Source organism: Mustelus asterias, chromosome 3 (assembly GCF_964213995.1).
Source record: "Mustelus asterias chromosome 3, sMusAst1.hap1.1, whole genome shotgun sequence".
NCBI classification, from domain to species: domain Eukaryota; kingdom Metazoa; phylum Chordata; class Chondrichthyes; order Carcharhiniformes; family Triakidae; genus Mustelus; species Mustelus asterias.
In genome coordinates this window covers 48,305,608-48,323,273 of record NC_135803.1, presented here as the reverse complement: position 1 = coordinate 48,323,273, position 17,666 = coordinate 48,305,608, and the positions used below count along the sequence as shown (strand labels likewise).

Here is a 17,666-nt window from a genome sequence, read left to right as displayed (position 1 = left end):
TTGCCTAAAGAGTAGGTAGAAAGTGGATTTTGCTACCACATGGATCTAATTGCATGGATGTAAATTCTTTCTGATTCATCTGCAGGATGTGTGTGTTGCTGTCTAGGCTAGCATTTATTGTCCATCCCCAAGTCATAGCCCAAAGAGTTGTACAGTGCAGAAAAAGCCCTTTGGCCCATCGAGTCTGCACCAGCAATAACTACCACTGAAGTCCCATTTTCCAACATTTGTCCCATATCCCTGAATGTTATGATATTTCAAGTGCTCATCCAAATATTTTTTTAAAGGTCGTAAGGTTTCCAGCCTCCACTACTTTACTAGGCAATGCATTCCAGATTCTTGCCAGCCTTTGAGCGAAAATCCTTTTTCTTAAATCTCTTCTGAATCTCCTGTCTCTCATGCTAAAACTATGCCCCTCATGATTGATCCTTCAGCCAAGGGAAACAGCTGCTTCCTATTCACTCGGTCCATACTCCTCATAATCTTATACATCTCAATCATGTCCCCCTCAGCTTTCTCTACTCTGAAGAAATCAATCCAAGCCTATCCAGCCTCTCCTTGTATCTCAAATGCTCCATCCCAGACAACATACTGGTGAATCTCCTCTATCCCCTCAAACGCAACCACATCCTTGCTATAGTGAGCTGACCAGAACTGCGCACACTACTCCAACTGTGGCTTAACCAATGTTCTGTACAGCTCCAACATAACCTCCTTTCTCTTGTGCTCTGTCACGACTGATTAAAAACAAGTGTCCCATATATTTTCGTAACTCTCCATTCACCTGCTCTGTCGCCTACAGGGATCTGTGAATGAGTATCCCAAAATTCCTCTGAGCTTCCCTGTGTGCTGCCATTCATTAAATATTTCCTCATCTTGTTACTTCTTCCAAAGTGCATCACCTTACACTTAGCAGGATTAAATACCATCTGCCACTGCTCTACCCATATGACCAGCCCATTTATATCTTCCTGTAACCTTCAATCTTCACTATTAACCACCATCCAATCTTGGGGTCATCTGAAAACTTGCTCATCATTCCCTCCAAATTCCATGTGCTTCAACCGTCTCAATCTCAATGTGGGGTCTTGTCAAAAGCCCTTGAGAAGATTGTGAGCTACCACTGAACCGTGGCTGTACATGTGATGTAGGTGCACCCAACAGTGCTGTTAGGAAAGGGGTTCCAGGATTTTGACAACATGTCAGGATGGCATGTGGCTTGGAGGAGAACTTGCAGGTGATGGTGTTCGCATGCATCTGCTGCTGCCCTTGTCCTTCTGGGTGGTAGAGGTTGAAGGTTCAGAAGGTGCTGTCGAGGGAGCATTGGTGAGTTGCTGCAGTGCATCTTAGAGATGGTGTGCACATTGCTACCACTGAGCCGAGAGTAAATGGTGAAGGTGATGGATCGGGTGCCAGTCAAGTGGGTTGCTTTATCCTGGAACGTGTCGAACCTTGAGTGTTGTTGGAGCTGAATTCATCCAGGCAAGTGGAAAATATTCCATCGCACTTCTGACTTTGTTGTAGATGGTAGGAAGGTTTTGTGAAGACAGGAGGCGAGTTACTCGCCACAGGTTTCCCAGCCTCTCGTAGTCATTGTATTTATAAGGCTAGGCCAGTCCAGTTCGATGATAATGCTGTTGAATGCCAAGTGGAGGTGATTAGATTTTCTTGTTGGAGATGATCATTGCCTGGCATGTGTGTGACATGAACATTATTTGCCACTTATCAGCCCAAGCCTAAATGCTGTCTAGGTCTTGCTGCATATAGACACAGATTGCTTCAGCATCTGAAGTGTTGAATTGTGATGGATATTGCAATCATGAGTGAATATCTCTATTTCTGAGGGAAGGTCATTGATGAAGCCGCTGAAGAAAGTCTGTTTCTGTGCTGTAAATACTTTATAACTTGTAGGATTGCTGATGCCTTAATGCAAGCCCAGCTTTAGATGTCAGCCTTTGATATTACATTAGATTTTCACCCCTCCTTGCCCCACAACCTCTCAGAATTCTCAATTGACATGATGGGTTCTGTACAGAATCATTGATCAGAGTGGCTGAATGAGCTCGAGTCCCTTTATGGTCAAATCAAGATTTAAGAATTTGATTCTGTTTTGAAGATGACTTAAATGCTAAATTATACTGAGGTCTTGACATTTCATATTTATCTGGCTATATAGATGATGAAGCACCTCTTACTACTGAAGGTGTCTTTTCTCTCTACTTTCCTTCAAGGCAGGTTTTGTGGGGAAACAACTCTGCTACGCATCAAGTTGATCAGTTACTCTGCACAGATGTCACCAAGTCAGCTATTCCAGGTTATTTTGTACTTCATGATGTTGAGAAACTCTGGGTGGTACTGGTGAATATTGATGTAAATGAGTGAAAGGATATTGGACCTAGGAAGCTAATAATGGAGTTTCTGTCATTGCAATGCAGTTTCATGGTTTCCCAATAAATCTGTGTGGAGGACATGTGTTGCTTTTTCAGTGGGAAGCGAGCAAAAAAGTGGAACAACTAGATTAGCACAATATAATTAACAATAGTAAATTAGCGAGCTTACAGCCTTTGGCTATTTGCCATGAGATAAAACTGTTGAGTAGGAACAAGTGGACACGTATCATTGCAAAGCTATGGCATGTCTACTGTCTTGATTCCTCCAGCTACAATTCAGGACTCACTTTTCTTCTGCTGTTCACAGGGCAAGAAAGACGTGGCTCAGATTTTCAACAATATTCTGAGAAGGCAGATTGGCACACGGACCCCAACAGTGGAATACATCTGTACTCAACAAAATATATTGTTCATGTTACTGAAAGGGTGTGTAAAATCGCCTTTTTCACATGTGTAACACTTATTTGTTGCAGATACTTCTGAATTTTTATGTTGTATATTACCCTTTTATTTCAGCTAGGAGGAGAATTGGCAAGCTTTAATTTGCAAACACTTCTTCAAAAAATAGATTAAAATGAATTAGGCTTTATCTTTTGGAGCAAGCGTCACCTGCATTGATATAAAAGCAAAATACTGCAAATGCTGGAGTCTGAAACAGAAAATGCTGGCAAAACTCAACAGGTCTGGCAGCATCTGTGGAGAGGGAAAATAACGTTAACGTTTTGAGTCCATATGACTCTTCAAAGAGAGAAATGTGATTGATTTTATACTACATTTGTACAAGAGGGAGGTGAGGCAGCTGGGACTGAGTAGAAGGACAGTTATCGATGGGAGTGACAAGAGATTGCAACAAAATGTGTATGTTAGAAGACAGGAAAGAGAAGATGCTCATTGTTCCATAAAGATAAGATGCCAATTTGTTAATGGAGAATAAAGGTCAATACTCAGTGAAAGCAAAACTAACGAACAAGTGACATGGCCTGGTGCAGAGGTGAGTTTGTATTGGGACGAAAAAATGTTTTGGATATAAAAAAAACAAAAGGGTCAAGATGGTTTTAAGCAAGTAGGCAGAAATGTCAGAAGCGCTGTTTTCAAAGGTGGCATGCTTGGAACAGATACAACAAAAGTGGAGAAGTTGGGAGAATGGGATGGGGTCCTTAGAAGAAAGTAGGGTGTGAGGCGCTGTAGTCGAGGTAGCTGTGGGAGTCGGTGGCCTTGTAGTGAATATAGGATGTTGCTGCACCCCCCTCTTGTACACTATATAATTGATCACGCATCACCTATGTTGATATATGCATGGGTTTTGTAACAGTATAACCCAAGGCTTGGCAGGCACAAGAGGAATGGTAAAGTCAAAGCTGTAGGATAGATTGGTTAAATTCTGCTCCAATTTAAATTACGACAGAGGGTATGATTTGAGAGGGTAACATTCTAGTTTAGCCAAAAAAGCTGAGTTTCTTGGATATACTAATTTGCAGTTGATGTATAACCTGTTCAGTTTACAGTTAACTTTAAACTGTTGGACACGTGCTAGTTTGTAAATGTCTGTTTTCCAGAATGTTCATAACGAGACTCAATAGTTAAATTACCTGTCCTTGTAGAATGTAGCATTCATTTACAATCACTTTTCAGAGTGTAACCTTTATCATGTTAGTCATAAAATATATATTCAGCATGACTTTTCTCTCTCTCTCTCCCCCACCCCCCCCCAAAATTAAAGTAATTCTGGTTTGTTTTTTCAACTGTAAACATACAAATGAATGTTCTAGAAGCAGACAGGTAAGCATTTCAACAAAAGGAAAGGTTTATTTGTCTCTAATGTTCCAGTTTAGAAAAATTAGTTTGAAAATACTGAATACAGGCAAAAGCAATCATGTTTTTTACATTTCTCGTGATTTAGAAAAAGTGTGGTGGTGGAGGTGAAGGGTGGTATTTAGCTATTGCATTACACTTTCTGGAATGTAAAGTTTAATTTCTTTGAACTGGATTTTGAGTATTAGCCATTACAGAGATGCCTAGAAGAGTAATTTAATGCACGAGAATCTTGTACTGTGACAACTAGCCAAGGTTGATTTTATTACATTTAAGTAATTTTGCTAATACATAATTAAAATGAATTAATTTAAAGCATTGTACATTTTCTTTTACCCAGGTAGAATGTTTAACCTTAATTAAATTAAACTGTCCATATTTGGATGTGTTGAAATTTAGTAGAGGAAGCATTTCAGCAATGATTCTCAATCTTTATGGTACAGAAGGAGGCAATTTGACCCATCGTGTCTGTACTGACTCTCCAAATGAGCATTTTTGACTTGGTACAATTCCCTTGCCTTTTCCCTGTGCCTTTGCACATTGTTTTTATTCAAAACATCGTCTAATCAAATGATCATCTCATGCTTTCTTGAATGCTGTAGACTTTGGTCGCAATTTTAAATCCGTGTGTTTTGTAATGTGCACAAATGAAATGGTAGTGTTAGAACTTGTATTTCAAGTTGTTTATTTAATATCAAATTATACTGTGGACTCCTGAGAGTTGAAAGAAAATTAGATGCTCCATTCATTTGCTTTGTAGTCCTGGGATTAGTTGCCAAAGTTACACACAAGTTAATCAGTAATCAAAAGAACATTTAAGTGGAACTTGCGAGAAGCATTATTTGCAAAATTCTCATTGCACTAAATTAGAGCAAACCTTACCATGGGAGCACTCTGGAAACATTTGGGCATCTGTTCTAAAATAGTATCTAATACAGTATTGCAAGGTATAGATAAAGTTGACCTCTTGTGCATTGTAAAGATTCTCTCTCTCTCTCTCTTTAGGTATGAATCGCCAGAAATCGCTCTTAATTGCGGTATTATGCTGCGTGAATGTATCCGGCATGAACCATTGGCAAAAGTTATTCTGTGGGCTGAGCAATTTTATGATTTCTTCAGATATGTTGAAATGTCAACTTTTGACATCGCTTCGGATGCATTTGCCACATTCAAGGTAATTCACACATCATATTTTTAAGTTTCTTTTCCCATTGTCACTTTAAGGTGCAAATATCTTTTGTTCTGGAGAAGGCACATATGTTAAGCACCTAATCTAAAGCACTAAATATTTTGAATAGCTACAACTAATGTTTGCATTATGGAACAGTAGCTACATATTTCACAGAAGTTTGCCATTCCCTGAGTGTGCTGAGGTAGCCCTGTTTTTGCCTAACTAGCCCTTTATTTATAAAGTGATTCAATTTTGTACCATTGCACTTACTCTTGCTCTGATATTGACTTACAGATGTGATTTATTTCCAGGATTTACTTACACGGCACAAACTACTGAGTGCAGAATTTTTGGAACAGTATTACGATCGAGTAAGTAAGAGTATGTTGCTTTAGGGCGTAGGGAGGGGACACATTTGAATGACATTTTTAACTTTGGTCTTTTTAGCATGGCATTGCCCTGTTTTAAAACATGGCATGGCCCTGTTTTAAAGAAAAACAACTTCTCTCGTATTTATTTTGAAGAAGTGGGTTGAGAGAAGACAAAAGAGAGATTGAGGGCTCCACTATCAGCACTAAATTTGTATGGAGAGTGGGCATTTTGAAATATGTTAATTTTAATTTAAAAAGTGATATTAAAGATCTGCAGGTTAGGAGTTCATGTTTTGTTTTTCTAAAGGTCCACCCCTAGATGCTTTAGCCTTAATCTGAACTCCAGTTGAAACACTTGGACATATTTTGGGTCTGTGATCCTTGTTTTTGCAACATGCACCTGAGCTCTCTGCAGCCAGGTCAATATAGCCTGTCTGTCAGGGATTGAGTTTGAATCCATATTTGAATGCTATAATTTGTTCCCTGACACTGATTTATCTTTGCCACTCCCCCATTCTGCTCTGACACTTAAGATCCAGTTCTAATTAAGGCTATTGGTCTCTTTAATTGTCACAGTTTTTTTGGCAGATGTCTTGAAACTGAGTCTCAGATCTCTGGTTGGCAGCCACTGATCTACAATGTTGTTCTTAGATTCTTGCAGTTTTCATTTGTCTTGTGGTTTGTGTTCCTGAGTCACGATGTATACAAGCTTAAATTTGATTTAATTGCCAAGCACCTAACATCTGATTGTATGTAAATTTTGGGCAGCTTGCAATTATGGCCTTTTGGCATCAGGAACTTGCAATGGTGCTGGTGGTTTATTTGACTAAATGCTTTCCGGTATGTTGCAAGAAGATCTGTGAACTCTGGAAAATGATTGTAGGAATTAGAAAGGTAATTTAGCCCCCTTGAACCAGTAAGGCAATTCAATGGCATCGTTGATCTGTGACCTAACTTAATATACCCATCTTTGCCCCATAATCTCTTACTCTTAAATCTGAGATATGTTAAATCACATCTGAGATTTAAGAGTAGACATGGCATCAATTGCCATTTGCGGGAGAGTTCTAAACTTCTTCATTTTGTTTGGCAGAAATGCTTCCTAATTTCATCTTTGAAAGATCCGGTTACATTGCAATGTTCAGATTATGCCCCATAGTCCTCAACTCCCCAACCAGCGGAATAGTTTTTCTATCTGTTCTATTTATTCCCATTGTTATCTTTAAAACTTTGATCAAAGTGCCTTTTAACCTTCTGAATTCCAGGGAATACAAACTTAGTTTGTGTAATTGCAATTTAACTCTCTGACTCCAATTATCATTCTGGTAAAGATCCTTTACAGTGAGAAACAGGAATTTATAATGGGGGACAAAGAAATAGCTGACCAACTAAATATATACTTTGGATCTGCCTTCAAAAAGGAAGACACCCATAGCATACCAGAAATGTTAGTAGAACATAGGGTTTAGCAGAGATTTGGTATTAGGAGAGAAATTGTGCTGGGGAAATTGATGGAATCGAAGGCTGATAAACCCCCAGGGCCTGATGATCTACATCCCAGAATACTTAAAGAAGTGGCCTTAGAAATAGTGGATGCATTGGTGGTCATCTTCCAAGATTCTGTTGACTCTGGAACAGTTCTTATGGATTCGGCGGTCGCCAATGTAGCCCCACTATTTAAAAAGGGAGGAATGTAACCCCACCATTTAAAAAGGGAGGTAGAGAGAAAATAGGCAATTAGTTATAACCAGTCAGCCTGACGTCAGTAATGGGGAAAATTCTGGAGTCCATTATCAGAGTACTTGGAAAAGAGTGGTTGAATCAGATAGTCATCATGGATTTAGAGAGTAATTCATGCTGGACAGATCTACTGGAATTCTTCAAGGATGTCATGAGTAGAGTTGATGAGGGAGATTCATTCATTCATGGGACATGGGGTGTTGCTGGCTGGCCAGCATTTATTTAGTTGCCTTTGGAGGGCAGTTGAGAGTCAACCACATTGCTGTGGCTCTGGCGGCACACATAGGTCAGACCAGGTAAGGATGGCAGATTTCCTTCCCTAAAGGACATTAGTGAACCAGATGGGTTTTTCTGACAATCGACAATGGTTTCATGGTCATCAGTAGATTTTTATTCCAGATATTTTTATTGAATTCAAATTTCACCAGCTGCCGTGGCAGGATTCGAACCTGGGCTCCCCAGAACATTAGCTGAGTTTCTGGATTAATAGTCTAGCGATAATACCACTAGGCCATCGCCTACCCAGTGCCAGTGGATGAGATTTATTTGGGCTTTCAGAAGGCTTTTGACAAAATACCACAAGAGATTAGTGTGTAAAATTAAAGTGCATGGGATTGTTGGTAGTCTGAGATGGATAGAAGACTGGTTGGCGATTAGATACGAAGAGTAGGAATAAACGCGTCTTTTTCCAAATGGCAGGCAGTGATTATTGGGATACTGTGGGGATTGGTGCTAGGACTCTAGTTAATCACAACATATATTAATGATTTAGATGAGGGAACTAAATGTAATATCTCCAAATTTGCAGATGACACAAAGCTGGGTGGAAGGATGAGCTGTAAGGAGAATGCAGAGATGTTTCTGTGTGACTTAAACAAGCTGAGTGGGCAAATGCATGGTAGATGCATCTAATGTGGATAAATGAGGTTATCCACTTTGGTAGCAATAACAGGAAGGCAGATTATTATCTGAATGGATCTAAAGTGAGAGGGGAATGTGCAACAAGACTTGGGTGTCCTCGTACACCAGTCGCTGAAGGTAAGCATGCTGGTGCAGCAGATAGTGAGAAGGCAAATGGTATGTTGACCTTCATGGCAAGATGATTCGCAAATAGGAGCAGGGATGCTTGCTGCAATTATACGGGACCTTGGTGAGGCCACACCTGGAATATTGCGCAGTTTTTGGTTTCTTTTTCTGAGGAAGGATATTCTTGTTACAGAGGGAGTGCAATGAAGGTTTGCAAGACTGATTCCTGGGGCGGCGGAATTAACATATGAGGCGGTATTGAGTCGGTTAGGATTATATTTGTTGGAGTACAGAAAAATGAGAGGAAATCTCATAGAAACCCTATAAAATTCAAACAAGACTAGACTGGGTAGATGCAGAAAGGATGTTCCTAAAGTGTGGGTGTCCAATACCAGGGGTCATAATCTAAGGATACGGGTAAACATTTTGGGGCTGAGATGAGAAGAAATTTCTTCAGAGTGTGGTGAACCTGTGGAATTCACTGCCACAAAATAGTTGAGCCCAAGGCATTGTTTGTTTTCAAGAAGGAGTTGGATAAAGCTCTTGGGGCAAATGAGATCAAAGGATATGGGGGGGGTGGAGGGGTGGAGATCAGCCATGATCATATTGAATGGCAAAGCAGGCTCCAATGGCCGCCTCCTGCTCTCATTTTCTATGTTTCCCCTGCTCTCCCCTTCAATAGGCTGGATTTTCTAGTACACAGTGAAGCAATGAATGTTACTTGCCACTGACCATGAAGTAGGCAGCTTACAAAGATTGAACCATCGCTGTGGTGGGTACTTCCACTTTGCTGACTTTTTTTGAATCTGGCACAAAGTCAAGGGTTTGAGGACTAGTTAGGTGGTTAGGATAGGCCTGTTATTGGAGGGGGAAGATCCACTACCACCTAGAAGGACAAGGACAGCAGGTACATGGGACCATCACTACCTGGAGGTTAAACTCCCAAATCTCTCTCTACCCTGACTTAGAAATATATCTCCGTTCCTTCAGTTGTCACTGAGTTAAAATCCTGGAACTTTCTCCCTAACAGCACTGTGGGTGTACCTACATCCCAGTTCAAGAAGGCTGCTCAACACCACCTTCTCAAGGGCAAAGGGAAGGACAATAAATGTTGGCCTAGCCAGCAATGCCTTGCCCCATAAGTGAGTGAAAGAAAAGTGCCTGTGATTAGAGGGTGTGGAGTGGTTTCTATAACCTATTGTTGCCTGGTTATACACAAGCTGTTAAGTTTGATTCTTAAAGCTGAATTTATTTATTCCCCATATAAGTTAACCCATATGTTGCTATTGGAGCTGTAATGTGTATTGACTATGGGCTGTTTCCACATATGTTTCTGAGCAGTATCTGTACTTAACAAATATCAATATACTGGAGTCATGTCACCTCATGATTTCAATTATTTCTGTATTAGTTTTGTGAAGGATTGTAATATCCTAAATAGCATAACATAGCAAATTGAGAATACTGCAGAGTTAATATTCCAAGACAAGTGGATGATTATTTTTAAGTTGTTGCATCTCCTTGTCCTTGAGAATGTACCAGTATTTTCTGATTGTGTATGTTCTGCATACTGCATGTTGCTGGAGTTTTAAAGTTAAGTAGAAGCAAGGACATGGATCAGCTGAAAGCATTTTTGATCAAAATCTGCAATACTGAATAGTATCCTGAAGAGTGCAAAGTAGCAGAACAATGTGGGATTTAACTCTGCTTTGAGGAGAAAATTCTTGAAAATTGACATCAATAAATGTTTAATTCCTCATGTTCAGCATTAATTTATATAATGTCTTGTACCAAAACTGACAGTGTTAAAGAGGACTGCAAACTCAACCTGGAAGACAGAATAATTGTTGTGCCTTATATAAATTCAAATGCTAAATATATCCACCCATCTGTAGGCTGACTATTACAATGGAAAACTATCTTGAATTTGAAGGAAAGATTGCTTCAAACAGTTCCCAGAATTATTACACTGGAGTGCCCTCTAGTGACACTTCTTTGTATCTGTTCCGTGTACCTTGTAATGGAGCTTTGTGATAAAAAAATATATTATCTGTTACTTCTATTCCAAAATAGTATTGCATGATTATAATGTTGAGGAATTGGAAAATGTTGAAATTCACAGATGCCCTATTTATATTTCTTTCTTGAAACAATGTCCTATTTTTACTGGTTTATTGCTGGTTCCCATTATGTACAGCTTTTTGACTTGCACTTCTATCGTAGGTTCAAATTTGACCGTAAACTAAATTAATTGAATTAATTGTCATTCCAAACACAATATGCAATGGCTGTATTTGACTTCCTAATGTATACATAATTCAGTTTGGTGATGAGAAGCAAGTGTTAAGGGTAAGAAAATAGTGTTATATAATACTCATTTATTTTGACATCTGTTAATATGCAATTGATCCAGAATTTGAAAGATGATTATATTTTCATAAGCTGTGCATAAAATAAGCTAATTCTTAGATGCACCAGAGTTTGGCAGTAATGTTAGTTAAAACTGTACAGAAGAATATGTATGTAACTTTAAAAAAAAAAATTAAATTGCAGTTGAGTTGAGGTACAATTTTCTGCATATTTTTCAATTGAAGAATGACTGTGTACCTGTATACAAGTGTATGCATGCAAATCTCTCCAAGTCGTGTACTACATGTATGCTACTTTGGGAGATTATGTACAGCTAACAGTTATTTGTATTAGTTTAATTTTGAAAATTTGAAAGCTGATCTGGAAGAGTAATTGTCTATAACTTTCTTATTGTAGTTCTTCAGCGAATATGAGAAGCTACTCCATTCAGAAAATTATGTCACAAAAAGACAGTCACTGAAGGTAATTCAAATATGTAGTTTTAAGCAGAGCATTTTAAGATGCGCAAAATGAAAACTTTATCAAATGTCATAGCCATCTTGCGCTTTACACTAATGTCGCTAGTGTAAGAGTTCAGATATTGAAAATATTTGTTAAATGCCTTGTTTGCAGATTTATATTAGCTATTGCATATTTCATTCAGTCTCTGAAATTACCACAGTTACTCCCAGGGCCAGTATTTTGATTTGATTTCAAGGTTGGTTTGAATTCTGTGCCCCAAGACTCATGCCTCCATTTCTCAAAGTTGGCAGGTGATGCAAAGAGCTGAAATGGTGTAATACTTTTAATACCATTTCATTCTCACAAACACAAGTTGCCTAACCTAATTAAATTGTGATATTTGAAGTTGCACCTGCAGAAGTTATTGATTTTAATCAGTAATGATAATTGTAAGGTGACCTCAAAAATCAAAAGTTGCATGTTTGTGATGTTGGATTATCTCGATAGTTAATCTTTCCAGTTCTGTTTATCAATACCCTGACCATAACAGCATCACATCAAGCTAGTACTCATTAATTTATACAGTTCAGATGTTCCTTTGACCTCTTTAGACAATTCCTAATTTGCAGGGACAGAAATTATATATGGTAGTGTTAGGTGCTTTTTGCAAGACGTAATACAAGTTTCACTCACCCACCGCAACAGATTACAGCAATCCGATAGACATGGAGGAGGGGAGTAGGATGTCCACCTAATTAATCATCAAAAGTCCCTGACCTCATAAGTAAGATGCATCTTTTCAGGGTATTCCTGATAGTTGCTGATTTAGTAACATTGAGAGCAGTTCTGCTTTCTCGTTGCTAGGGAGTGGAGAACAAAATGGCGATAAAATTGATTTTGAATTTGGGAAAATGGAAGGAAGGCACTGAAAGATTGCATTTCACAAAGTTAGAAAGGGTTGGCACAATGCATTAGTGGTTCCTTGGGGATAGTAAGTGGAAGTATTACCAAGTTTCTACCCATCACTCTGGGGCAGATGAGCTCAGTTGACTAGATGGCTAGATAGTGGTGCAGAATGATGCCAACGGCACTGATTCAAACCCAGTACCAGCTGTAGTTCTTGAAAGCTGACATTCTTGCCTTGTCCCAAACTTGAAGACATGTGCCCCTGAAACAATATTCTAACTAACTGTCTTTTAATGGAGCGAAATGCCTATGCCTATGTCCTTCATGGACTATGGTTAGTTACCTTATTACCTACCCAGCACTTCATATTTAAATTGCTAGCAATGGGAGGCTGAGGAATTTGGAGGAAGCAATCGCCAAGATATAATCCTGAGGGCATGTTTTCCATCTGCAACAATGGCAAACGATGGTGTTATCTGAAGGGAAGATGGCATGGAAAAAACAATCTCAATTGTCCAGAACAGTAAAAATGATTGCCCTTCAGATTGCCTGTTGTTAATTGAACGTATCCTTGAATCCATTTTTGCCTCAGTGGTGAATTTTAAATTCATTTTTTAATGTGCAATTGGATTTGGTTAAGCTCAGCTGAAGATTGTTGCCTTGCAGACTTGCAGCAAAATAGAAATTTATTTCTTTGCGATAATGCTGTTTTTTTTGCTGCAGCTTTAAAAGTTCAGATTTCAGAAATGATTGTGTAATGAGGAGTTTTAACTGTTATACTTTGAAGCCTTTTTAATGCTTTTCTGCATTTACAATGTAATTTCTTCTCTTAAGTTATCATGTAAAATGACAACTTGAATATTCTGTTATTTAGTTACTTGGAGAGCTTCTCCTCGATAGACACAATTTCACCATAATGACGAAGTATATCAGCAAACCAGAGAACTTGAAGTTGATGATGAATCTGCTACGAGACAAAAGCCGCAACATTCAGTTTGAGGCCTTCCATGTATTTAAGGTATTAGGACCTGTAACGCATCTGCAGGAATTTGGGCGTATAAGTAGTTGTAAGGTGAAAGACTTAATAGTGCCTTGGTTAAGTGTCAGATTTGCTCAGTGCTAATTTACCTGTGGCAGAAGGTCATAAATTGAAATCTCACTCCAGGAATTATGACACTTTTTGGGTCTAAATTAAACTATAAAATGTTTAGAATTTCCACCGGAATTGAATAACTCGGATGAAATTCTGTTGTTTGCTTGATTCCAAACATCTAACCTTGGTGAATCTCAGTGGGCTGAATGGCCTACTTCTGCACTGTATGGATTCTATAAATTGCCACACATTTGTGGCTTTTTTTTTCATTGACAGCTTTCTCAAAAACAGGCAAAATCCAATCTGTTGAATTGATCTAACGACCTAGATATGTTTGGAGATATACTTGTGGTTAGCAGTAGAAGGTGTTTTTTAAGTGGGCCATGAAAAAAGTAGAATTCTTCAGCATGTCAAAAACCTTGTTTCTAAAGATGGTAGACTGGTAGGAGGTTAATACTACTGTGGAGGCGAGGTCTATCCCACCTCTTGAGTCTTTGCTTTATGATTGTGGACTCATTTAATGTGCAACTGCACTCAATTCTCCCGGTACACGGGCTTTTCTAGCTTAATTCACTAAATGCAAATCCCATGGAATAGGGTGCAATACCCATCTCGGTGCTGCACTCCATGGAGTTGATTGGTAAGTGAAATTAAGTGATGTGTATAACCAATATTTTGGCCGATCACCGTTCCCATACGGGAAAGTTAGGCTGGAATTGCCCTCGTCGTCGTTGTATCCATTTCTTAATAAAATAATTCCATATTGACTGGATGTTGTACAGCAGTTAGTTTTTGCTTTAGCACTGAACTAGAGTTATTTAAACTGTTTACAAGCATGCCTAATATTGTTAGATGAGTACTTTGTACTTTGAGGTATGTCTACCTAATTCAACAGTGCTCTTTGGTTACCACCCAAAAATAAAATAGTCAGTGTTTACACTGATGTTGTGTTATAGCTCATTTGATTTTTTTTTAAGTCAGTATCCACATACTAATTGAAAAGATGGTCCTACAAAGGTGAAAGCTGTGTATTCTCTCTCTAGGTGTTTGTGGCCAATCCCAACAAGACTCAGCCAATTCTGGATATCTTGCTGAAAAACCAGACCAAACTGATAGAGTTTCTCAGCAAGTTCCAGAATGACAGGACCGAAGATGAACAGTTCAATGATGAGAAGACTTACTTGGTCAAACAAATCAGAGATCTAAAGAGACCGGCACCCCAAGAATCCTAAAGCTGTGTTATAAAACAGAACAGAATTTAAGCGACTGCTGTCTATTATTGAACATCAAGCACCCTTTTTCGATTCTTATGGATTACTGCTAATCTGCTGTCCAGTGAACGGTTTTTGTTTTTTTTGTTTTGAAGTCAAAGATGAAATTTAGCTGCTGCTTTCCTGCGTATTAGAGCACAACATGGACTTTGTCTGTTTCAATGACAAAAAAGTAACTTCAATGTAAACACCATCTTATGGTGAAGAGGGTACATGGTTTATGTAAGCAGGTTTTTAGAAATTAGAATGGGTTGATAAAGGAAGGAAAACAGTAAAACTGAGATTGCATGCCTGGTTTTTAATCCACTTACTTGCAAACTGCTGTAAGTTGGTCATGGCTTTGATCTGTGTTAACATTTTAAAAACATACACCATAATTATAAGGATTAAAGTGCTGGATATCCATGTCATTTTTTTCTCTTTATGGATGTGGTGCATTACTTGTGATTTAATTTAGCTGGGAACATTTTTCTATGGTGTATGTTTTCACAAGTCATTTACTAGCATTTGCTCACAAAATGGTTTAAAAGCAAACTCAAACCTTAATGTGGGTTGGGGAGAGAAATCAAATACTGGATAAAATTCTCTTTCTAAGCTACAAAGCTATGCACGACTGCTGTAGAGAAATCCAGCCTGCAGCATTGTGACAGATTTTTTTTTCCCCCTTGTGCTTTGCAGGCAGATTTCCCAGTGGATTGCGTGTTCCACCTGTGGCACCTTTTTTAAAAACCAGGAAATCTTTTGGTGATAAAATGGAAAGATGAAATGCTGTGTCTCCCCTTCCATAATTGCAGAATGTAGTGTTAAAAGCTAGATTTCTTTGCATAGTTGTACACAATTCCGAATGCTGGCAAAGAATTGTAGATGAAAAGTTTTTTTTCAAGGGATGTGATTGTTCCCCTTAATGTACTAAGTAACTTTCGGGAGAATTAATCTGTTGGGAAGGGGTTGTTCTTATTGGTGAAAAAGAATGTACATAGGCCTTTCATTGATTTATAGATTTTACAGGCAGTTTGATTTACAAGAATTGAAAGTATATACACATTCAGACATGTTTTAGTTATGTTAATTTTAATTCCTTTTTTTGTTTTGGAATTAGCATTGAAACTCTGCATTTCATTATAGAGGGATTTGCTGGTTCCTTGTACATAACTCTTAGGCCGCTCAGTTCTAAAAATGATTAATTTGTACAGCAGAAGAATGTTATTGTATTAGTCTAACTATTTACTTAATATTGAGTTTTGCATATGAATGCTGATGTTATTTGAATATTTCTGCTGATCACATGAAATTGCTGATGAATATTTGCAGTAGAACAGCATTCTGAAGCCAATTCTGTATTTATGCTATTTGCTAATGGGCTGCTGTGATCAGGATAGGCTAATGTATAAACTGGAACCCCCCAAGAGACTGGATTTATGTTCACTGATAGTGAGCCCTACACATTCAGTTAAGAGTTGGGACTTTTTTAAAAAATTGGCTTAAATAAGCCTGCAGCAAGGTTCTTTGCTTATGTGTCCTTAATATAAACTTACCAAACAAAATGGTAGCTACTAATAAATGTATTGCTGTTTCATTTCAATCCAGTTGATTTTCAGATCTTGCCTTGAAATGTACTTGAGCTTTTAGATTCCAGTGCGGCAGGGTTCCACATTTATTAAGTCAGAATACGTTTGAAGAAAATTAGTGTAATTTTCAAGAACATCTTTGCTTGTAGTGTTTTCTGATAGGGTGATACTTTTCAGTATATTGTGAATGCTGCACATTTAACAACCTAGATGTCAATATAAACTACCCCCACGTGCTTTTTCAAAGCTAGTTTAAAAAATATTTATAAAACAACCTGGACTCTTGTTTGCTTTCACCTGATGACAATTGCATGTTAAGTGGTGGAGTGACCTTTTTATACTAATTGTAGAAATATTTCATTGGGATTCACTAATGTGAACTTAGCCATATCAAACAAATATTAGTCAATATTTTAAATTCCTGTGGCGTAACTGTCAGAATTGCATTCATTGTCTATTAAACCATATCAAAATATTTTAACAACTTGACCACAGGCAAGTAATGTCACTGTTTCAATAGCTGAGGAGTTGACAAAACCTCGCGCTTAGCTGAACCTTCTCACATCTATACTCCTTCCATTTTACACCTGGTTACCTAGCTCTGCATTCACTGTCAGTATGATATATGTGCAGTTTTAACTGCCTCTGTTCATGCAAGTACAAACTTGTTAAGGATACGTGTACAATCCTCACTGTATCTAGAACCGGTTATTTTTGTTTCATTGAAAATGCCCTATGGGATTATTTTCCTGTAACTAATGCATCACTTGATAGCTACGTAACTCAGCAAAAAAGATTTTGGTTATTGCACTGGCTGTTTTGCAAGTATGTCATCGTATTGAGAATTGGAATCTATGTATTGCTGAGTAATATGCTGTGCAATCCTGACTATAATTGGGTTGGAAATTAAAGCATGAGGTCACTTTAGGAAGATGCCAAATATATGAACATTTCAACCATAGCATGAGTATGGTTAGAACATTTGTAAGCCATATATACCCGAATGATGCTGCAATCTTGGGTTGTATGGAGCTGCTGCACTGGAATCTTCAAGTACTATGAAACATTGCCCCCTCAGAGATTTCTGCAGGGTGTGAACACAGTTTTTGAATAATTAGGACTGCTTTAAGATAGCAGATCTTGCTAAACATGTCCTGTCTCCCTAGAAAATATCATTTAATGTCAGAAAATCTGACTGGCCCCAAGGATGCAAATAAATTTTGATTTAAATGTACAAATGTTTGTGGTTATTTCCAAGATTTAAAGATGTGTATTGTTTGGAGAAGAATGCAGTTCAGTCATCACTAAACTGCAATTTTGAATTCTGAAGAGCTGTCAGCAGCCTTGAATATCTTAACACGTACATTTGTCTCAATATTCGGGCCTCTTTCCAAGCAGTTTCCTTAAGTTGAAGAAAGGATTGCCTCCAGTCTAAGGTATGATGTGGAATAAGAATCAGATTGTTTCAATATCATGCAGTGACAAAGTAGCTGATTTGGACACTTGA

At 38.2% G+C, this 17,666-nt stretch overlaps 1 protein-coding gene across 3 annotated transcripts in view; it reads left to right on the top strand.

The window, feature by feature from the left end:
• LOC144490898 (calcium-binding protein 39) overlaps positions 1-17,397 on the top strand; it is a 73,093-nt gene extending 55,696 nt beyond the window's left edge. For 2 of the 3 annotated variants that reach the window (XM_078208586.1, XM_078208592.1), the window contains 6 exons: positions 2,698-2,816; positions 5,208-5,376; positions 5,685-5,744; positions 11,277-11,342; positions 13,102-13,245; positions 14,364-17,397. In XM_078208586.1, the coding sequence (XP_078064712.1) occupies positions 2,698-2,816; positions 5,208-5,376; positions 5,685-5,744; positions 11,277-11,342; positions 13,102-13,245; positions 14,364-14,552 (747 nt within the window). In that variant the 3' untranslated portion in view covers positions 14,553-17,397. The remainder of the gene's footprint in view (positions 1-2,697; positions 2,817-5,207; positions 5,377-5,684; positions 5,745-11,276; positions 11,343-13,101; positions 13,246-14,363) is intronic. The other variant, XR_013497365.1, reaches the window with a different exon arrangement.
• Positions 17,398-17,666: the final 269 nt, after the last annotated feature.